The 23344-nt window shown below is 39.5% G+C and overlaps 1 protein-coding gene across 3 annotated transcripts in view; it reads right to left on the bottom strand.

Annotated features, from left to right (window-relative positions):
* Positions 1 to 352: 352 nt before the first annotated feature.
* Positions 353 to 23344, bottom strand: part of Ylpm1 (YLP motif containing 1) — a 72822-nt gene continuing 49830 nt past the window's right edge. For 2 of the 3 annotated variants that reach the window (XM_016001414.3, XM_006982842.4), the window contains 10 exons: positions 20079 to 20141; positions 19658 to 19777; positions 19056 to 19232; positions 18891 to 18974; positions 18342 to 18425; positions 14183 to 14263; positions 11153 to 11204; positions 6298 to 6428; positions 1041 to 1221; positions 353 to 750 (listed from right to left, as the gene is read on the bottom strand). In XM_016001414.3, coding sequence (XP_015856900.3) covers positions 1075 to 1221; positions 6298 to 6428; positions 11153 to 11204; positions 14183 to 14263; positions 18342 to 18425; positions 18891 to 18974; positions 19056 to 19232; positions 19658 to 19777; positions 20079 to 20141 — 939 coding nt within the window. In that variant the 3' untranslated portion in view covers positions 353 to 750; positions 1041 to 1074. The remainder of the gene's footprint in view (positions 751 to 1040; positions 1222 to 6297; positions 6429 to 11152; positions 11205 to 14182; positions 14264 to 18341; positions 18426 to 18890; positions 18975 to 19055; positions 19233 to 19657; positions 19778 to 20078; positions 20142 to 23344) is intronic. The other variant, XR_013044418.1, reaches the window with a different exon arrangement.

The following is a 23344-nucleotide window of genomic DNA, read 5'->3' as shown; positions in this document are numbered from 1 at the left end:
AAACACAAAAAAACCAAAAATAAAATAGTACAAAGAGGAAGGAAGAATAGAGATAATACCTTACTTCCCCTTTCCTTCCCCTAAAAAGGTCAGAGAAGAGACATGCCCTGGAGAACTGATGGATATTTAGATTTGACCTCTGTTAGCCTTTAAGACATGAAGAAAAACAATTCAACTATAAAGCAAAATTGAATATTCTCATTATTGCTGAACCTTGAGTTTTACAATGTGCCACCAAACAGCTGTGCTAATTATTCAATAGGAAAGAGGTTTGGGAGTGTTCAGCAAACAGGTAATCAGGACACACTTCATTTAAATAGCAATAAATTTAAGAAATAAGAGAAAGGGCCCATGCTGTACAGCCCATGAATCTCATTGGCTTTATCATGAAAGTTTATTGTTTTTAATCCTAGTACAATCAGCTACCAGTTACATACAGTAAAAAAAAAAAAAAACAAAAACAGCCACAAAGCAATGATGATAGTCTGTGACAGTGTACAGTGGAGGAAATATTCTGTTGGAATCCTCCAGTGGATCCCCACCTGACTTCAGCAGTTAAGCTAACCCTCCCTCTCCAAATTATTTTAAAAGAAAAATTAATGTCTTGCTTGGGTACAGCAAGATTCTAAAATTTCTTGGGGATACCGGAGAACTTTTAAAAATGAAACTGGTAGAAACAAAACAAAATTGAAACGTGGAAACAAGAAGTTTCACGAGGCCTTGGCTTCAGGTCACCTCAAAGCGAACCACCTGGAAAGAAGAGAGACTGAGGTCACTCCAGGAATGGAAACACAGAAGACTCAGCAGACTTCAGTATCTATTCTAGTACGACTCCATCCTCCTCAAGAACACAGAATCCAGAGTCGCTTATAAGGCTTACAAAAACCTGCTTTCTTTTCTAATATTCTTTATTGCAAATGTTAGTAATAGTACATACTTACTTGTTCAGAACTAGGAAAATGATTTTTAGTAAAGCATGCTGTCCTCAATATTTTTGAAGCAACTACACAATAGGCTGTTTACACAGCTGGGCACCTTACCTTAGAGGAACAGGCTCCACTCAAACACTAAGTCTCATATATATTTGGTTCGATTGAGGGCTTTCTCAGCCAGGTGGCCGCTTTCATCTGTGATCTTCTCCCAGTCAGTCTGTCCGACCACAAAACCTATGGCCCTTTTCCTATCTGCATCCTTCTTTTCTTCTAGGTCTGCCCATCTCACCTAAAGAGAAAAAAGCATTAGTCTGGATTGTCTGAAAGGAGGGAGGGAACCCCAAAGGTGCCCTCTTTGAATAATTTAGTGGGTAGATTAACAGACTTAAAATTACAAGTAAAAAAACTACCAGAGTGATCATCTCAAAATACCTTCGTGTGATGCTCATCTGTTTCAAATTTCCCCTAACTATAAGACAAAGCCCTATCACTAAGGCCTCTTGCTGGGTCCTGCCAGCTCCATGGCATTTTGACACGAGCAATACACTTTCTTCTAGTTCTCACTTTACAGCTCTGAGCCCTGTGTACCTAGCATCAGTCTAGACATCCTTCCCCACTTTATCCACTGCAATTAACCATTACTTCCCTAGGTTTGTCTGGAGTTTAACATACCTATTTTTGAATTTCCATATTGCAGGATGGCTATCCATTTATAGAAACATATACTATATATGAACTTTAAACAACTTAATCTCTGTACAATAACTATTTCTTGAAATTTAATCAGAGAAAAAAACCAGTGGGCTGGTAATGCCATTTTCATTCATAAACTACCGGAGATCATTGCTTCAAATGTTATTATGGCATGATTTCAACTGCAGATATATGGGTTCAAGAATATTCCCTATTGGTACTTTTAAAAAAAAAAAGGTGGATTTATAAGTTGTTAAAATACATGCATATATCTCATATTCTGTAAGAGCAAAAATATTTAAGATTATGATACTGTTAGTTGTATTGCACACATAGTACCAAAGCATATACTACATTTTAATATGCTGTATTTTAAATATAGTTTGTGATTTATTATGTCCCAAATACAGAGCACTGGAACTCTGTGCTCTTTACACTGGACCTGGAAATGCATTATTACTTTGAGGTACACTGACTTTCCTTTCTGACACTGCAAGACTGACTGAAATGACTAGGCTTCCAACATCTGCTCAGAGGGAAAATAGAGTAATAGCAGGGAAGCGGGTTAACACTTGAGCCTTTTTTAAAAATGATTTATGTATTTTTATTTTATGTGCATTGGTGTTTTGCCTGCATGTATGCCTGTGTAAGGGTGTTGGATCCCCTGGAGCTGGAGTTAAACAGACAGTTGTGAGCTGCCATGTGAGTGCCGGGAATTGAATACAGGTCCTCTAGAAGAGCAGTCAGTGCTCTTAACTGTTGAACCATCTCTCCTGGCCCTAACATTTGACTCATTTTTATTTCCTTTTTGTTGTGCATGTATACACAAGTGTGGTACGTGTGCATACATGTGCACTGGTATGCACATACCTGTGAGTGTGGAGGCTAGCAGGTGATCTCTGGTGCTTCCTCTATTGCTCTCCACCTTATATATTGAGGCAGAATCTCAGACTTGTACCGAGAGATCTACGAGTCCGTCAGCAGTTAGCCAGCTTGCTCTGAGATTCCTGGTCCTCACAGCTGGGAGCACAGGCAGGCCGCCACACCACCTGACCTCTGGTCCTCACACTTGTGTGGCAAGCATTTGACTCACCAAGCCATCTCCCTAGTCCCACACTGGATTCTGAACTAGTTTATTCTTGAGCCAAATATGAGTGACCTGGGAATACACATTATGGTTGCACCAAATAACATGCTCCAACGTGGAAGCAGTTTCATCAGGTTTTAATAGGCATAGAACAAAAGTAAACAATAAATTTCTCAGATATACTGGTGGGAATTAACTGTAGAATATTTAACAAATATGGCTTTCTCCTCCTCCCTGGGAACTTCAAACACCCATCAAGATATTTCTCTTCTTTTTTGGTAGTATTGGAGATTGAACCCAGGGCCCACTACATGTTAGGTAAGTCTCTTATTATTGAGACTTATGTCCAAAAAATATGTACTATGAGTAACTCATACATACTCTTAGTTTCATTTAGGATCAAGGGCACACATTTTTATTGTGTGTTATTAGTGTTAAGGATACATAGGCAGACATTCAGTAACCACTGAACAAAGAAAAAGTTAACTCAGCTCACAGTAAATTTAAACACCCAAAGCATCCTCAATAGTTAATTAAGTACAGAGTAACTGTACCCAGCTACTTAAAAAAACATTCTTCTAAAGATTTATTTGTTATATTTATTTATTTTCTATGCTGTGTATGAGTGTTTTGCCTATGCACCTCATGAGTGCAATATCCTTGGCCAGAAGAGGGCATCAGATTCCCTGGAACTGGAATTAAGACAGTTCTAAGTTACTATGTGAATGCTGAGAACCCAGCCTGGGTCCTCTTCAAGAGCAGCAAGTACTCTTAACTGCTGAGCCATCCCCTCAGCCCTACATTTTTGAAGCTGGATTTTAGACTCTGAAACTTTAAAACTTAGATAAAATGTAATTTTTATTTGTGTCTGCTTTGAGTTCCTGCCCTGACTTCCCTCAATGATGGAGTGTGACCTGAGAGTTGTAAGAGGAAAGGTGAAAGAACAGAACCAAGTCCACAAACTTGTTTTCTGATCTGGACACACACACACACACATGTACACACAGAGTGGTATGTACATAACACACAGACATAATCAAATTTAAAAATGAAATACTGATTTAGCATCAATGACTGATTTATTTTTGTTTTTTGAGACAGCGTTTTTCTGTGTAGCTTTGCGCCTTTCCTGGATCTCACTCTGTAGACCAGGCTGGCCTCGAATTCACAATGATCCGCCTGGCTCTGCCTCCCAAGTGCTGGGATTAAAGGCGTGCGCCACCACTGCCCCACCAATGACTGATTTTTTAAAAAAATCTTTTTATCACTGGGGGTGGTGAATTTCTGGGTTTGAGGCCATCTTGTTCTAGAGTGAGTTCCAGAACAGTCAGGGCTACACAGAGAAACCTTGTCTTGAAAAACCCAAACCCAAACCAAACCACCAAATGGAACAAACAAAAAAGACAGAAAACTTATCATTACTATTAGTGTGAAAGCATGAACGCATGTAGAGGCCCGCACAAGTCCCAGCATGTAAGTGAGGGCCAGAGGACAGCGTGTGCGTTTCGTCATCCCTCTTCCACGCTGGGTTCTGGGGATCAAGCCCAGGTCACCAGGCTTGCCTCACTGGACGGCTGTCTCGATGGCCAATGACTGTGCTTGTGCTGTTTCCCCGCTTCAGTGTTCTGAGTCAGGGTTTCTCTGTGTCACTGCCCTGGCTGTCCTAGAACTCACTCTGTAGATCCTCCTACCTCCGCCTCCCAAGGCGTGAGCCACCACTGCCTGGCTATGACCACAATTTTTAAAGAGAAAAGTTAATACTTTGAAACTACTGTATTTCACACACATCTCTAATGAAACTTATCCACTTAATGTTGGCTATTGGTTATTAGACATTCACAGACCTTACAAGTTCCAGAATGAATAAATGAATATGAAAATACAAAAAATAAATTATAAGGCAGAAAAACAACTTCGGCCAGAAATGGTTTCTTAAATGTTCGACTTCCTTCTAATTTTCCTGACCATGTCTTTTTTTTTTTTTTTGGGGGGGGGGAGGGAGCATTTAACTGTAAAAAAAAAATTGTACTAGGTGAGAGGGCAGGTGGGATGGGGATGTGAGGGATGGAGGCGTGGAGGAAACTGCAGGCAGGATGTACTGAAAACAGAAAATCACACAGAAAATCTTGACTAACACCCAAGACTAACATATGTGTTTCATTCATTGCCATTCACATACTTCTAAGAAAGTAAAATTACTTGAAGGTCAATCACTTTCTAGCTCTTGAAAGTTGTACTAAATACTGCCTCTTGAGACTGCTCTTTCTATTTTCTGTGTGAGGAGATACAATTTCTGCTAAGAACAGCAATTATAAAGAGTAATTTTTGAAATTTTATTCATTTATTTATGATACTAGGGATAAACTCAGAACCTGACATACAAGGCAAATGCTTAAACACTGAGTTACACTCCCAGCACCAATCACATTTTAAAGCCTAGTCATTTAGGCACATTTCTAATGTGACCCATTCTACAGAATCACCTTTTGAAGACAGTCACAGCAATTTGAGTAAAAAGAGAAAAGTCATTCCCATTTCCAGTTACTCACTCGCCCACCAGAACTGTGACTCACAGGTCACGCCCACAGACAGCCGCTCCTGCTGTCCTCTGTGTTTGGAGACCGGGTCCCACTCCGCAGCCCAGGCTGGTCCCAAATCATGGACAATCTCCTGCCTTTATCCGTTCCCAAGGTGCCAAGACTGCAGAGATCCACCACTATGCCTAACTTGAGCCAATTAAGTCCTCACATGTGGCTGGGCATAGGTGAAGGCCATTAATGGGATTTCCCTTTCCCATTCCCTCAAACCACACAGACAAGAGTGTATCTGCAGTATTTGAACTTTTTTGGTTTCCCAAGATAGAGCTAACCTGGAACTCACTATGTAGACCAGGCTGCCTCAAGCTCACAGAGATTCACCCGCCTCTGCCTTTTTAGTGATGGATTAAAGTGCACCATCATACCTCACTTGTCTGCAGTGTATCAATAAGCTTTGAGATATGGATTCTTTGAAAAGACAGACAGCATGACAATAATCTACTACTATTTTTATCTCATACTACAATACTGTCTCAATATTTAAACACTAAGAAAATTAATTTAAAAGAAATACAAAGAGGGCTAGAGAGCTAACTCAGGAGTTAAGAGCACTTGCTGCTCTTGCAGAGAAACCAGATTTGATCTTGCAAATATAGAGCAGCTTATATATATACACATACATACATACATACATACATACATACATACATACATATATATATATATCTGTAACTCCACTTCCAGGAGAGCCGATATTCCTTCTGGTCTCTGCAGGCACCAGGCACACATATGGTATATATAATATACATGTAGGTTAACCATACCAATAAAATAAAAATAAATAAACTTTCAGAAACTGACTCATCTGTGCTGAACAGGTAACACCTGTAATTGGAGCGCTTTTTGTTTTACTGGGAACTAGAGACTGAACTGGGTCCGCATACTTGCACGACAAGCACTTTATTAAAGGACAGCCATTTCTCCGTCCCCAGCTTCCTAAAATCCAAACGCTCCTTGGATGAGCCTTCCTGTTTCAGTAGTCTCTTACCCTCTTCTTCCCGGGCTCGGAAGCACGAGTTTCATAGTCATCAGGGAGCTGAAGGTAATCCTCCATTCTGCTGGCTATCGCCTCCCAGTCACGTTTCCGTTTAGTGCCAGTCCTCAAGCCGTCCAACTTGTCTGAGGGACAAACACAGAGCCACAGCATTAGGAGTGTGTGAGTCTGTACACAACACGCAAAGGAACAGGAGGGCTGGATTGTCTCCAGTGGGCACATCCACATTTCTCAATGCAGCATCATTTTCAGATCCAAACTATCTTCTTGGCTAAGAAAATATCAAATTTATGTGATTCTCACGGTCTGTTTGGTGTTTGTCTTGGATAATATTTATACTTTGATGGTTTTAGCAATAAATATGGGTGAGGCAAGTAAAGACCCTCCCATCCTCCCACCCTCAGAAAAAAAAAAATCACACTTCAGCTCTCATGTTCTAAAAAGAAAAACAAAACAAACAAACAAAAAACAGGTCTCTTTAAAAACAATTACTGCTTTTTTAACACAGTGTTAATACAACTCAGTTGATCTACAATGATGTGATACTGTATCATATGAAAATCAGATAGCAACAAGATCATGTTTAAGGATGTGTTTTGATTATTTTTTGGCTAAGAGCACTCATGAGTTAATATTTATGAGTAAGACAACTATATGAGACCTCCTCTTTCTTTGCATATACTGTTAAGTACTGTTGACCACCCTGTATTTGAGTGTACTGTAAAGTACTGTTAACACTTTGTACTTTGAGTACACTGTAAAGTACTGTTGATTCACCATGCTAAAGACTGGTATGTCAGCCCAAGTGACCAGATCTGGTATTTCTTTCTTAATCTTAAATCTGAAAGGAGCTGGTCTCCCAATAGCTCACAATTACCAAATAAACAGCACATCCAGAAATTATGAGAGATGAGGTTAGGTGTATTAAATAGCACACAATGAAAATATGGTGTCTTTTTTATTTTTAATACTGATTCTGATACAAATGTGGAATATTATAAGTTATATACATTTGAGCTCCAGTGAAACGCCTGCATCCTCTGAAGTTATCTAAACACACTATTGTTAAAGTGAGCTAGTCAAGGAAAGCTTAACTGCTTCGGAAACACGGAACAAACATTCACCCCATAAAGGATGCAGAATGTGGACACTAGAGGTCTTTAAGGCACTAGTTGGAGAGAGTTTGGCATGGCACGTGCAGTGGAAGCAGTGGCGAGGGGGAGAAGTTACGCTTCCTCATATACAAACTCCACACAACTAACTGGACACAATCTTTACAAAGCCACAAAGACTTTGCATAATAGGCAAAGGGTTTAGTTCTCATACTCCTCCCTCACAAAAGCAATCATCATTGAAAACTCAGGAATGTAAATGACAACAGTTTACAAAACTAAGAAAATTGTTTCAACCAAATTTCCCTGAAACAGGCTCCCCAGAACCAATCTTCTACCTCTTCTGTTGATAAGATGATGGACAAACGGCTCCACAGACGGCCATACTATACAGAACCCTTGGCTACATAGGGACACAACACATGGTACCAGATAACCCATGACGTCCCATACGTAGTAAAATGGACTTTAGTTCAAGACCTTAGACATGCAGTGTCTTACCAGAGAGCAGGAAGCTCCAGTATACTCAAATAAATTTCAAGGATTTCCAAACTCAGAACCACTGATTTTCATGAACACCCTCTGAAGAAGGGAAGTTTCACATTTCAGTTCTAACAAGAGAGCATGGCCAGGCAGTGCTACAGGAAGGCAGGTGGGAACTGCCAGACGATGTCCTTGTCCACTAGGTAGTGCCAGGAGGGAGAGAGCATGTGTTCTGGATTTGCGACCCGAGGCCCCGAAGCCTGTACGTCTAGTCAGGGCGCCCTTATTTGGAGTATTTGGTTTGAAATTTTATTGTGCAAGCATGTTTCAAGTTTCTTTGGAGTGCTGAAGAAAGGCTCAGCACTCATCCACACGAATACTAGAATCCCCAACACTCGGGTAGCATACAATAAGGGAAGAGGAATCTGAGTGCTGGTTACAGAAGAAAGGCAGGTGGCCCAATCCACTCACACGTTAGAGGCCTGGGTTGTAAAAGATGAAGTTTTAAGAGGATGAAGTTTTGATCCAACTTGGTTGGTTACAGAATTTACCACATCTTTAAAACACTGCATGTTACTATAGCACAACAGAACAATTCCAGAGATACATCTATATATGTCCTAAATGTAAATGGTATCTGAAAATTTGTCCAAGGTGAACATATAAGAGTTCTGTGCCTATACAAGTAACAATTTCATCTTAACTATGAAAAGATGATTCAGTCTGTCTGATGAGTAGAAGGTTGAAATACAACTCGTAAGTACAGACAAGTGACATGAAGATGACAAGATCAGAGTGCTTTATAAGGAGAAACCTATTAGATGACAACAGTCTCGGATATTCTGTCGTACAAGTGTGAGAAACTAAAATCACATCACTGGACGTGAAGTACCTTCAGTACTAAACCCCCGCAGATGTGTGTAAAACCCAGCTCTTGTATTACCACGTCTATCTCTCAGTTAGGAAAGAGCTGGTCAGGCAGCTGTCAATCACATGCCAGATACAGCTCAGGCCAGTAACTGTTTTAAATTGATGCTGCTTCCGATTTAACAGACACAAGCTGACCTGTACATTAAGCACAAATCAAGACTCTGCAATGAATTCTGGTCAGTTGTTTGGAAGAGTACAGAAGTATTTTCTTACTGGAAGACTCATCTATGAACCAAAACCCCTCAGCTCCAGTTTTCAGATATTTTCAGTTCAATATGCAATACAGGTAAAGCTTATTATGCTTCCACCTCAGCATAATCATGTTGCTAAGAGAAATGTAAGAATGTTGGTAGAGTACTCGATAAAGTAAACTGCATCTGGTAACCAAACATTAAATTTGATGATATGAAAGGAAACACAAATAGGCTAATTCTCAGATGATCCTCATGAGTTAGAAGAGAATTTTCAATTGGCCCGATGGGCCAATCTCAAAGGAGTAAACACTTTGATAAAGCTTACACTCAATTTTCCTTCTTCTGAGGCTGCATTAACTTACAAGACAATCCAGTGGTGCCAAATGCCAGGTCCTTAGACAAAACATCATTGTCACTCCTTTTATATCAAGTAAAAATTTCCCTGTCTAGATTCATTACCAGACTATTCGTGCCATTACTGAAAAGATTTATGAGAAATTCATTTCTGTAATTCACTGTATAGTATCTTTAAAACTGACACACTGTATAAGACACATTTCTGAGAAATAAATAATAGGCAAGTCATATTTCCCAGAAATCAATACAAACATTAATAACATTTTTCTCGAATAGTCATCATGGCTATGTTCCATTTTCTTTTCTCCTCTAAAACTAGAAAGGAAAATAGAAAATGGGATGGCTCGTTTTTTTTGTGGTTTTTTTTTTAAAAAGGACAAGCCCAGATCGTGTATTATATAACACCTCAGAAGAACGTTTGCTAAACTATGTGTCATTCTTACAATCCCCTTATCTTTATGATCACTCTTGGCCACCGATTCCATCACTAAAGCACCAGCAGAAACAAATGCTCTTCTAGTCTTACAGGGTACTTTAAAGGACAGCTCTTAACCAGGGTTAACCTAATTCAAAAGAAGCAAAATTAAGACATCCCCTTTAAAAAAGTAAGCTGTGGTTACTATTTTCTTAACTATTTAAATGCATTTAAGCAAAAAAGTGCTTATGGTATGTGTAAGGAGAGAGCTGATTACTGTTAAATTTCTCAGAGGAAAGGTTTGTAGAAGAATATGCCAATAAACTACAATTTTCACTTGACACATGCTAAAATTATTTTTAGATTTTATAGCAAGCACCTATTGCAATAAAACAATACTACTACAGTTTGTGAGCTTATCTTTGAAGACACAGCCTAGTAAAAACCGACTGCGATCTCTAACCCAAGTGAGCCATGCAAGTCTGTGTACAATTTACTCACCTTTGATGCAAAGGTCACATGACCTAAGCAGCAAAAGTGCTGAGTGGCCAAACTACATCTAGGGACTTAGGGTGCTGAGATGGTTGCTTGGTTCTGGAGTAACAGTACATCACGGAGAGAAAAACTGAGTCACCTTTCCTAAACAGTAAGTTCCCGCATGGTTCTTTACATTTGTATTGACGCACCTTAATTGACATGTTAAATTGGTCTCTTTTAAGTTTTTTTTTTACAGTATCACACTAAAATTCTGAAGAAATCCATTTAATACATACAATTTTTTTACTTGGCTAAATCAGGCAACTCTAAGGTTTGATTTAAACAATCATTTAAACCGGTTTACCTTGTAGCTTGGTATTAAAAACAGCCTGAAGGAAAATTTAAACGGAGTCTCCTTAAATATTTCAATTATGTATTTACTTCCCTCAACACAGAAACTCAAATTTATTACACAAGATATCTTCTTTTTAATTACTTTTTAAAACTCTAATATTTATTAGAATCATTACTAAAATACTCACAAACAAGCTCAACTTTGGGTTATAGGCAATCTTCTTGTAAAAAAGAATTTGTTAGGAGCACATTTCTGATTAGTACTAAAAAAATGTTAGAAGTGACAGTATATTATTATGCCTATCAAATATTTCTAATTATTCTAAAAACTTCCAATGATATCAAAGCATTTTTTTTTTTTTGTAAAAAACATCCTTTTTTACACTGTCACAGTAGTCAAGGCAAAGCTAGTGAACTGACTGAAGGATGTGAGCACAAGTTCTGGCCCTTTACTCCGTGCAGTGCAGAGCTCTATGACCATGACCATCAGGTATCACATATAAAAACAGGAAAAAGGAAATACCCACCTAGCTTTGCCTCAGAAGTGTCCATCTCCCATTTGCTTTTCGGAATGTAACCCTAAATCGTACACAGAGAGAAGCTCGAAGGGTTAGAAAGAGACACATACATGCATAACACGTTTGAATTGGAAAAGCATTAAAACTGGGAATGGATTCAGTTTCCACTCACTAGTTATAAATATATCCTTATGGAAAACACAACTTTATTATCCTTGAAGAAAGTTAAGTGACCAAATTCACCAAACTTCACTGTACATTTCAGAGCAGTCACCAGGACGGGATCATGAAGGCACTTTGAGGCAGGTACAGTTGAGGATTCAACTGTAGCCTCCATTCCAGATGTACAGCAATTATGGCAAGAATGTACAGCTAGTTACTCAGTCAGGATCAGTATCATTCAGAAAATTTATAAGCTAGCTAGGTTACTTTCTAAGTACAACTGCTATTCTCAAGTAATTGAAGCCATGATGTCCAAGAGTGTTCTTCAAGACAGTCACTTGATATTCCAGTGTCATTTTAAGTACTTGGGAAAGGAAAACTGGTATTTGAACCCAACTACCCCATTATGAAGTTCACACTCATTTTGAAAATGACTCAATCCATGTACCAGTTAGATCTTACAAAGGCTAATTTTATTGAATCAACCAGAGCAGTTCTCTTTCACCAGATGAAAATGAAATTATTTCTGATAGCTTCTAATATTATGTTTTACTGTTATGTGATAAACCAGATATTACCACAGGCAATTTATAGCTTACATAAGGTAACTGAGTAATTTAAACAAACTCGCCAAACATTTCCCAATGTCCCAGGGTGCCTACAGCTACATAGTAATCCCCTCCGTTTATTCCATGTCATTTATCATGAATCCCCTTTTTCTTTATTTGGACTGTGGTTTCAATTAGATCCTATTATACAGAAATGTTAATATTAGGACCTAGTGAACAAGACAAATTCATTAAAGGTATTTGTCTTTACGAGTCATCTCTGCTGTTGAGAATGTTCAAGGTCATAGAGCAGACTGCCACACAGCTGCCTTGGAAACACAGTGGAGACACCGTAACAATCTCTACAGGAGAGTTCACTTGAGCATCTTACTCCAGGAAACCTTTGCATTTATACATTGCTAGTCTTTATGCAAAACTAGGAATTACTAGGTAGTATTTCAAATTATAAATTACATCATCTTTTCTAAAAACACTTAGATCAAATCAAGAAAAAGCTGTGCTGATGTGATGGTGTAAAGTGTTAACTACTGAGGAAATTAGCACAAGTGTTATCTCAAAACCCACCTAAAGCCTTAAGCATCACTGGAAAAGTACACTTATAGACTCTGATCATATGGACTAGGTTTGCAGAAGCACTAAAGACAGGACTCTATCTCACCAGTGATCCCTAATGATTTTTTTACCTAAGAAAAGCTTGGATTTCATCCAGTACAGAACTGAAAATGCAAAGCTTACTGAGAATTCCGTTAAAGTGGTCTGAATGACATGAAACTCACTCATATCACCTTGGTTAATATTCTTCAGTAATCTTTTACCCTTGGGATAGATTCCAAGAGTAAAAGAGCTGGATTCTGCTATGTGAATGGGTTAAAGAATCTTTAGATTAAAGAAGTATACTCATTCCCCACTGCTGGAACCATCCTGGTCATCCTTTAGCTTCTTGAAGTGGCAGGCCACATGGAAACAAAAGAGAGTCCAGCAGAATATAATTTTAAGGCTTCCTTGCCAGTTCTCTGATGGAAAACTAGTGTTACAGTGTGTTTCCCTTTAAAAACTAACTGTACGTTTAATGAAAAGCTCCAAGTTGACTACATTTAAGCAAGCGAGATGAAGCATATCCTGGAGGAAAACTGCCACAAAAGATGGGACTTCCAAAAGCTAATAACACTGTGGATTTCTCAATCACGTTCTAGGACAGGCTACAAGTAGCTAGTGAAATTAATAACTGTTATCCAGAACAGTGTGGATCTTCAAGTCAATTTTCTGCTCACATTTTAGAGTATGTATGTCAAAATGCAACCTGATTAAGAAAAATAAGACTATTAAAAAAGATACTGAGACTCAATTACCATTAACTTTAAAGCTTATTTTTTAATACACATTTAAAAAAAATCTAGGAATGTAGAGGTCGACACCAATGCTATATAAACACAGATTCTATCAAGAGTCATCTACGTCACACATGGTTTGAAGAGACCACTCCTTGTAGACTATGTTTTATGGGACAGGAATCAGGGATCTCTGTTTGTACATTTTCATTAAGAGAAGTATGAGAAGCAACTTAGCAAGAGCTGAAATGTCAAATAAAGCAAGTAATCTCATAGATTTAAAAAGCAATACTATCCAAAGGCATTGTTCATCTCCGTACCTCATTAGCCAACACTAAAATGTCAGTAATTTTATAGGTTTCATTTCTTGAGGGACAGGGTAAGGCAAACATCTCCAGAGGTGTAATCAAAAGCATTTACAGGAGGTACACACAACTTTAAACTCACATTATTATTCTCTCATCAGCCTTGGTATTCCATTGCCTACACAGTCATTTTTGCCATCACTTAACAAGACAAAACAAGAACAAATCCAGCAGCCAGTGGCAGCCCTTCGCCTCTTCATTCAATAAGTTCTTCTGCCTCAGGGGACAGAACCCCATTTTGAGATCTTATAGCAAAGAAGAGACAAGTATGCATATACTGGGTAGGCTATTCCACAAACCTGCTGGAATGGAAAAAAATGCCCCTTCATGTGTCATTTACTTTCTTGAAAAGCATACTCTTACAACCACCCACGGCTAGATGAGTACAAAGATGAGTTTCTTAGTACTCTGTTAAATTTTTCTTTTAACAACACAGAGCTTTTTTGGACTAGGGAAAAATAAAAAGAATCCAAAGTCTCCATAAAGATGGTTATGGAAACTTTTACTGTAAAAAGTGTGTATCAACACTAGTAATCTAACTACAGATCTGAATATAAACACTCCTTAAGAATAACAAAGAGACACTTTGCTCAAAGTGGTTGGTCTGTCTCCTACCAGTTCGCTTTCCTCTTCTTCTGCATCTTTCTTTTCATCCTTCTGTTCTTCAATATTTGCATCAAAATCTTCCATCTCTACCTACAACACGCCAATAATCATTTTCTAAAAAGGATGCATTAGCATTTACGAACATGTTGATTCACTAAGATCTGCAGTAAGCCCAAGGCAGCACGGCCATTCCTCTGTCACACACCACGTGAGTTCTAACACCCTGAACTTTGAAGTGGGACTAAAAGAAAACAGAAAGATATTCATGGAATTTTCATCTTTATTCCTGTAAAGTTAGGAAAAATCTTTTACTCCAAGGAGATGGATCACATGTTTTTAATACTCAAAGAGAGTATAGACTTTTAAAAACTTTTGTTTTTTGTTTTTTTTTTCGAGACAGGGTTTCTCTGTGTAACAGTCCTGGCTGTCCTGGAACTTACTTTGTACACAGGCTGGCCTCGAACTCACTGAGATCCACCTGCCTCTGCCTCCCGAGTGCTGGGATTAAAGGCGTGCGCCACTGATGCCTGGCGACTTTTAAAAACTATTTGGGCGGGGGGGGGGGGGGGGGGGGGGGGGTTCGAGACAGGGTTTCTCCGTGTAGTTTTGGAGCATGTCTTGGAACTCACTCTGTAGACCAGGTCGGCCTCGAATTCACAGAGATCCACCTGCCTCTGCCTCCCAAGTGCTGGATTAAAGGTGTGTGCTACCACCGCCCAGGGACTCTTAAAAACTTTTAACACGTATTTCTCTAATCAAATTTCCAAAGAAGAGAAATGGTCGGGGGGACAATAACAAACGAGACAGCACGGAGATGTGAGACGCACTTAGAAGGTAAAAGGATCGAAGAACAGACTAAGGTGCCTGTAGGAAACCATCAAAGCTGGTATAAGGAAGAACAACAGATTACTGTTTCCAACAGGGTGGTTCCTCCTAAAAGGACAGAGGATACTAAAAGAGGAGCATAGCCAGGAATTCTGGCTACACCAACATGGCAGGTTTTGGGGAGACTTCAGAAAATAATCACAGAAAGAATTTAAAGCACTCCATTCAAAACTGTTAACTCTTTTTTTTCTTTTTTGGACAGGATCTGGCTCTGTAGATCAGGCTGGCCTAAAACTAAGTGCTGGGATTAAAAGTGTGTGCCATCAGGCCTCATCAAAATTGTTACTTTTAAGGTAGTGATGTAGCACATGCAAGTCTTTATAAGGTACATAAGAGGCAATCTAAGAATTTAGTACGGGCATAAACTGGCAATCTCAGAAATAGGTTGTTTATATGTGCAAAGTAAATATTGAGCTAAGGCTGGGCAGTGGTAGTGCATGCCTTTAATTTCAGCAGTTGGGAAGGTAGAGGCAGGTGCATCTCTGAGTTTGAGGCCAGCCTGATCTACAGAGTGAGTTTCAGCACAGCCAGGGCTACACAGAGAAACCCTGTCTTGAAAAACAAAAAACAAAACAAACAAACAAAAAACTGAGCTAAGGATAGAGCCCTAAGTGATTTCTTAAAGTCTGGAAAGGATGAGTTGGAAAAGAGACTGTGCTGAGATGATACAGAGATAACTGAAAGCCAGAATATGGACTCATGAAAGCCAAGGGGGGAAAAAAAGGAGTGTTTTTAGAAGGTGGCATGATCAACTCTATCACACGTGGCTATAAATTTGGGCAACAGGAGAGTGTCTGCTCCCAAGCCACAGATAAAAACAGCACCATTCAAAGAACAAGGTCAAACAAAACAGAAGTGTATAAGTGACTGAGACAGAAATTCTCTCCTTTCATGATGAAGACTTGCTTCCACCCAACTAATCACTACCATTAAGAGTTAGCAATGAGTGAAAATGTGTTGGAGAAAAAGAAATTAACAGACACTTATAAATTATTTATTACAAATGGAAAAAAGTATAAAAACTCACTAGATATGACCCTGGTGCCAAGGTTTAGACCAAAGCCTAAATCACAATGAGGAAAACTGGCATCTCAAAGGAGATGAACCAAATGCGATACACTGAGAACACATAAGTCGTGTGCCATTCCTGCCAACGTTTTGTTCATGTTTACACACTGATTTGTTCGTTCATTTATTCATTCACTTGTGTTTGAACACACACATGTGCCCACTGCCCTGGCGCACAGCAGGATGTCAGAGAGCAATTTGAAGGAGTTAGTTCCCTACCATGCCTTACCCACTCAGCCATCTCCCCTGCAACTTAATTTAAACCTAAACTAATAGGAACAGACAACCCAAACTGATGGGCACTCAACGGAACAACTGGTCTATATGCACCAAAAAAAAAATTTTTTTTTAATGGTAGGCTAAAACATTACTTTTTAGAATGTAAGTCTGAATCTGGGATCTTCTCCTAACTCTTTTTTATGTATATGGGTGATTTACTGCATATATGTCTGTGTGTCACCTGTGTCCACTGAGAAGACCAGAAGGGTGTAGGGTCCCCTAGGACTAGAGCTGTAGATGGCTGTGAGCCACCACATGGGTCCCGGGAACTGAACCTGTGCCCTCTGGAAGAGCAGCCAGTGCTCTTAGCCACTGAGCCATCTCTCCAGGCCCTACAACATTAAAACATACAAACAAACACATAAATAGAAACAGCAGGCATATGTGCATGTATGCTTCAATGTGTGAGAGACTTGTGTGTGTGTGTTCATGTGTGCAGGTCAGAGTTTACAGCAGGTGTCTTCCTCTGTTCTCTATTTTTTCCCCCTTTCTTTGTTTGTTTTTTCCAGATAGGGTTTCTCTGTGTAACCCTGGCTGCCATGGAACACGAACTACAGACCAGGCTGACCTCTGCCTCCACAGTGGCAGAGAATTAAAGGTGTATGACATCTTATTTTTTGAGATAGGGTTTCTCACTGAACCTAGAGCTCGCCAATTTAGACTGGTTAGCCATTGAGCCCAGGGATGCCTTCCTCTCCCCCCCCACCCCGCCCTCTCCCTCTGGTTTTTCAACACAGGGTTTTTGTGTGTAACAGCCCTAGCTGTCCTGAAACTAGCTCTGTAGATCAGGCTGGCCTCGAACTCACAGAGATCTGCTTGCCTCTGCCTCTCGAGTGCTGGGATTAAAGGTGGGTACTACCATCACCCAGCCCCTAGGTATCTCTCTTATATTCCCCCTCCAAAGTACTGGGATTACAGGCAAGGGCCAATGTGTCCAGTGTTTATATGAGTGTTAGGAATCAAAATTCAGGTCACATGCTTTCATGGCAAGCACTTTACTAAATGAGCCATTTTTTCCAATTATAAAAGGTTATAAAAGGGTTGGGGATTTAGCTCAGTGGTAGAGCGCTTGCCTAGCAAGCACAAGACCCTGGGTTCGGTGTTCAGCTCCAGAAAAAGAAAGAAAAAAAAAAAAAAAAAAGGGTTATTAAAGCTGGACATAGCGGTGCATGCCTTCTCTTGAGTTCAAGGCCAGCCTGATCTACAAAAGGAGTTCCACACCAGACAGGGCCATACAATGGCTTGTTTCATCCCATACAAAAAAGTGCTATAAAAGATAAGACAGTAATGAAATCTAAATATAGACTATTTTAAAGCTACCTCAAGGAAATTCAGAGGCTGAATTAAGGAACTGGCTGTGGTGTATGGCTTAGGAGCAAAGCAGAATTAAGTAAATAAAAAAAAAAACTAATTTTAGGAAATTTATTTTACTTAATATAGTATCATATCAATGTTAACTTTTCTTTTTCCTTCTTGGTGTTTTGAGACAGGGTCTCTCTACATAGCTCTGACTGTACTGGAACTCACTTTGTAGACCAGGCTAACCTTGAACTCACAGAGATCTACCTGCCTTTGCCTCCCAAGTACTGAGATTAAAGGTGCATGCTATCAGCCTGGCTAATGTTAACTTTCTTAAATTTTATAATTAACTAAATATATTGGAGAATGTCTTTGTTCTTAGAAGATAGCCATCAACATACTTAGGGGTGATAGACTAAGGTTTTTCAACTTAACTCTCATATGATTCTACAGTAATGGTATATATACTAATGTTACTAAGTATTAACAATTGGATTAGTTGAGATCATTGAAAGGTATATACGTGCTCTTACATTGCTCGTGTAACTTTTCTGGAAGTTTAAAACTTTCAAAGTAAAGAAGGTGGAAAACATGTTGCTTAATCTTAACTGCATTTGAGGCAAAGATGCACACTTACTTCTTCTATTGCAGCATCTTGTAGCAAGGAACGAATGTCTAGACGCATCATGTGACGAGGTGCAGTTTCCCAGTGATCAGCCATCTATTGAGATATTCAGAGGTTATCTCAGACAACTACTCCAATAAAGACCAAATCCGCTGTCAAGATAAATGCGATTAATGCTACAACCTGAACAGGCTAGTTCCGAGAAAAGCTAGGCAACCCCTTCCAGTTAAAATACAGAAAAGAGGCCAGGCCTTTAATCCCAGCACTCGGGAGGCAGAGGCAGGTGGATCTCTGCAAGTTCGAGGCCAGCCTGGTCTACAGAGCAAGTTCCAGGATGGGTTCCAAAAGCTACACAGAGAAACCCTGTCTCTAAAAACCAAAACCAACCAACCAAACAAACAAATAAATTTTAAAAAATGCAGAAAAGAAAGCATTTATTGAAGCAGATAGAAAAGACATTCAGGGAAAAAAAAGTGAGGTAAATGAGCTTAAGACAACACTGCTGATACTGAGAGAACGGTGTTTGGGGTACTCTGGCACCCTAAGTTTCTGAAAAATTACCTTATTTATTTCTTTAAGCTTTCTTCCATGAATATTTCTCTTGCCACAAGTCTGGTTATCAACACTCATTTCAGCCAAATACACCTAAACAGAAATAAGTGATGATTAGGTCCAGAGACTCAAAACTCAAACTCAAAGTGCTTCAAAAGTTCTTTAAGACCATACCTCAAAACCCTTGGTTTTTGCTGCACTCCAAAACTGGTCAAAATGTCTAACTCTGTCATTGATAGCATCCAGAATGATGAAAGGGAAAAACCCATCATCCAGAGTCTTTTTGAACGTTTTGAACATGCTGGTGCGGTAAGTCTCCTCCATCTCAGCTTCATATTCATATTCCATCACCTAAGATCCCACAGAAAAATGGGGGTTAGCAAAAGGAAGGAATCAGCCTCAGCCTGGTTAACACCGAGATAAGGATGACTTTACATCCTTCACACCTAAGTACCAAAGCTGGTGTCCAGAAGACAGGAAGTGATCATCTTCAAAAAAACATCTTGCATCTCAAGCCAGGTGTGGCAGTGCACACCTTGAATGTCTGCAGGTGATGCAGGCAGATCCTTGTGAGTTTGAGGCCAACCTGGTCTAATCTGGTCTACTGGGCAAATTCCAGGCCAGCCAGGGCTACACAGTTAAGACCCTGCCTCAAAAACAATAAACCAACCCTGTCTCAAAAAACAAAATAAACAAACAAAACTAACAACCCCATCTCTCCCTCAACCTATTTTCCTTAAAATCCCACCAACAGGTCTAGAAGAATTACATCATACCTTCTTTTTCACTTTCTTCCCAGAATCTGGATCTTTTTCTTCTTTTTCTACTTCAGTGATGAAATAATCATCTAGACTTAAAACCCTGGGTGCAGGTCCTCCAAATTCTACTTCCTTATCCTAAAAATACAACAGTTATGAAGATTTTTTAAAAAAAACAAAAGTGAACCAAATTGATGAAAACACTCAAGTTTCCACTTGTGGCTAAATAAACTAAAATAAAAATTTCTGGTTGTTTTAAATCAACCAGAGGCAAAACTATTTGTCTAAATGGATAAAAACACTTCTAAGGAAAACACCCACTAAAGATCCAAGGGCCTCCATAACTCATCAAAGGGAGACACTAGGACGAGTAACACACTACCCACCAACACAAGCAACGCACTTTTCCCTTTTCTTTTGTTTGCTTTCTCGTACTCACCCGAATAAGTTTGGCAACATGTGTCTTTCCACTGCCAGGCAATCCTCTCATTATCACAACAATCTGAAACACAAGGAGGAGGAGGAGGAGGAGGAGGGGAGTTTGTTTCGTGTGGGGTGGGGATGTAGCTCAGTTGGCTGAGCTTCTGTATGCTTCCCTAGCATACAGAAATCCCAGTGCCATCCCAGTATTAGAGCAACTGCCTGGAATCCCAGCACTCAGGCGGTAGAGGAAAAAGGTCAGAAGAACAAGGTCATGCTTGGATACACAGGGACTCTAAGGTTAGCCTGTTAGACCTGAGACCTTGTCTCAACACAGACAAAGCAAAACAAAACAGAACAACAGAAATGAATCAGTGCGTGAAACAAACTATTGAAAAATCAATGGCCCAAAGAAATCAGAAAATATTCTGACAGGAATGAAGATAAAGACACATACCACAGCTCATGGAGTAAAAGTAAGCAAATGTTTGAAGGGAAATTTTAAGTGTAGGTGTCTACATCAAGGGAGATTTAGGGGCTGGAGAGATGGCTAAGCTGGGATTTTAGGCCTGCTAGTATACTCAGTTAGCGGACACTTCAAAAACAAACACAAAACACCTCTCTTTAAAACATGTTTCTGCAATTTGAGAAATGGCTCAGCAGTTAAGAGCACTGGCTTCAGTTCCCAGCACCTACATGGTGGCTCACAACTGTGTGGCTGTAACTTCAGTCCCAGGGGATCCAACATCCTCTTCTGACCTCTGTGGGCACCAGGCACACATGTGGTGTGCATACATACATGCAGACAAAACTTATCACACAAAATTAAATAAAATCTCTTAAAACATTAAGAAAAAAGATCTAATATTGAAAAACCTACTTTTCTGCCTAAACCACTGCAAAAAGAGCAAGCTAAAATGAACAAAACAGGAAGGTAACAAAGATCAGACCAGATATTAAGGAAATAGAGTAAACTCAGGAAAGCTTTAGGGCTTGGATATGGTCATGTGTTCTTCAACAGTACAGGTGCTAGAAACTTGGTCTCCAGTCTAGCAGGGTGGAAATAATGGAGCTTTTATCAGGTGGGGATTAGTGGGAAGTTAATTAGGTCACTTGGGTTATTCTTGAGAGACCCTGGACACCTTCCTTGATAGTGCAATGGTATACATTGTAAGCCTGATCCTTGAATCTCTCTGGCTTCCTGTCTCACACATGTTCCCACCATGATACATCCTCCATGTTTTGATGCAACAAGAAAGCCCTCACCATAGTCCAGCAAATCAGGAGATGCTGAACTCTTGCATCTCCTACAGTGTGGGATACATAAACATCTTTTCCTTATAAAGAACCCAGTCATTATGTCATCATCTAAGTAACAAAACAGCACATCCTTCCCCCCTTCCAAATCTATAAAACCAAAAACTGATCCTCTGGGGTGGGGGGAACAATGGAATTGATAATCTTTTACCTAGACTAAGAAAAAAAAGATTTAAATTACGCTAATAAAAAATGGAGATGTCAGCCGGGCGGTGGTGGCGCACGCCTTTAATCCCAGCACTCGGGAGGCAGAGCCAGGCGGATCTCTGTGAGTTCGAGGCCAGCCTGGGCTACCAAGTGAGCTCCAGGAAAGGCGCAAAGCTACACAGAGAAACCCTGTCTCGAAAAACCAAAAAAAAAAAAAAAAAAAAAATGGAGATGTCACTACCAATATTACAGAAATGTAAAGAGATTATAAAGAAAGATACATATGAGCTGCATGCTAAAAAGAAGGTAACTTAGATCAAACAGACAAATACCTAGGATGATGCAGACTACCAAACTTGCCAAAGAAACAAACAAAAACAAGGGGAGGGGACAGTTGACAGAGTAAAGCAAGGAAAAAAAATTTCAGTACAACTGAGGCTGAGGCAGGCATGTCTCTGTGAAATTAGCCTGGCCTACATGGTGAATTCTAGAACAACCAGGGATATATAGTGAGACCCCAACTAAAAAATAAATAACTTGGGGCTGGAGAGATGGCTCAAAGGTTAAGAACACTGGCTGTTCTTCCAGAGGTCCTGAGTTCAATTCCCAGCAACCACATGGTGGCTCACAACCATCTGTAATGAGATTTGGTGCCCTCTTCTGGCCTGCAGGGATACATGCAAGCAGAACACTGTATACATAACAAATAAATAAATCTTTAAAAAAAAGAAAATAAATAAGTAAATAAATAAATAACTCAATAAAAGCTGGCATGGGTGACACATGCCTCGAATGCCAGCCTTTGAGAGGTGGGGAGGCAGGAAGATCAGAAGTTCAAGATTGATTATAAGGTCATTCTTGACTACACAGCAAGTTTGAGGCTAGCTTATTATACTTGGAGACCCTATCTCAATGAAAGAAAACAACAAAAGAAAAGATTTTTTCATGTGAATATGAACAGTCTCAGGAAAAAACAGTAAACTGGTGAAGAGATGAACAAAGAGACACCAACGGCGAGAGCAATGGCTCGGCTGTGAAGGGCACGGCTGCTCTTCCAGGGGACCCAGGTTTGAATCTCAGCACCCACACGGCAGCTCACAACCCTCTGTAACTCGGTTGCAGGGGATCTGATGCTCTCTTTGCGCCTCACAGGCACTAGGCATGCAAATGGCACAAACACACAGGCAAAATATCCATACATATAAAATAATAATAATAATAAAGTACTAACAAGGAAAGCCTAGGCCTAAAAGACTCCAAAACTGAATTCTACTAAATATTTAAAGAATGCAATTCTTCCAAAGAACAGAAGGACTAATTCCAAACTTATGAGGCCAACATCACTTCTGTATGAAAACTAGGCAGACATGACAAGAAAACAATGATATCTATTATGAATGCAGATGTAATGATCTTCAAACCATATCCAGCAACACAGAAAAAAATTGTTCGAGTAGCACCAACTGCCATGAAAATCAATTACTGTATTAAATATGCCAATATACTAAAAAATAAAAATCATGCAATCATCTCTACTAATGTAAAAAAGAAAAAAAAACATGCAACAAAAGCTAACAACCCCACTCAGGATGACATTTTCTAGTTCCATCCATTTGCCTGCAAATTTCATGCTGTCATTGTTTTTTACTGCTGAGTAGTACTCCATTGTATATATGTGCCATATTTTCTTTCTCCATTCTTCAGTTGAGGGGCATCTAGGTTGTTTCCAGGTTCTTGCTATTACAAATAATGCTGATATGAACATAGTTAAGCAAGTGTCCTTGTGGTAAGATTGAGCATTCCTTGGGTATATGCCCAAGA

Source organism: Peromyscus maniculatus, chromosome 14 (genome assembly GCF_049852395.1).
Source record: "Peromyscus maniculatus bairdii isolate BWxNUB_F1_BW_parent chromosome 14, HU_Pman_BW_mat_3.1, whole genome shotgun sequence".
Lineage (NCBI taxonomy): Eukaryota > Metazoa > Chordata > Mammalia > Rodentia > Cricetidae > Peromyscus > Peromyscus maniculatus.
This window is presented reverse-complemented; position numbering and strand designations above follow the sequence as displayed.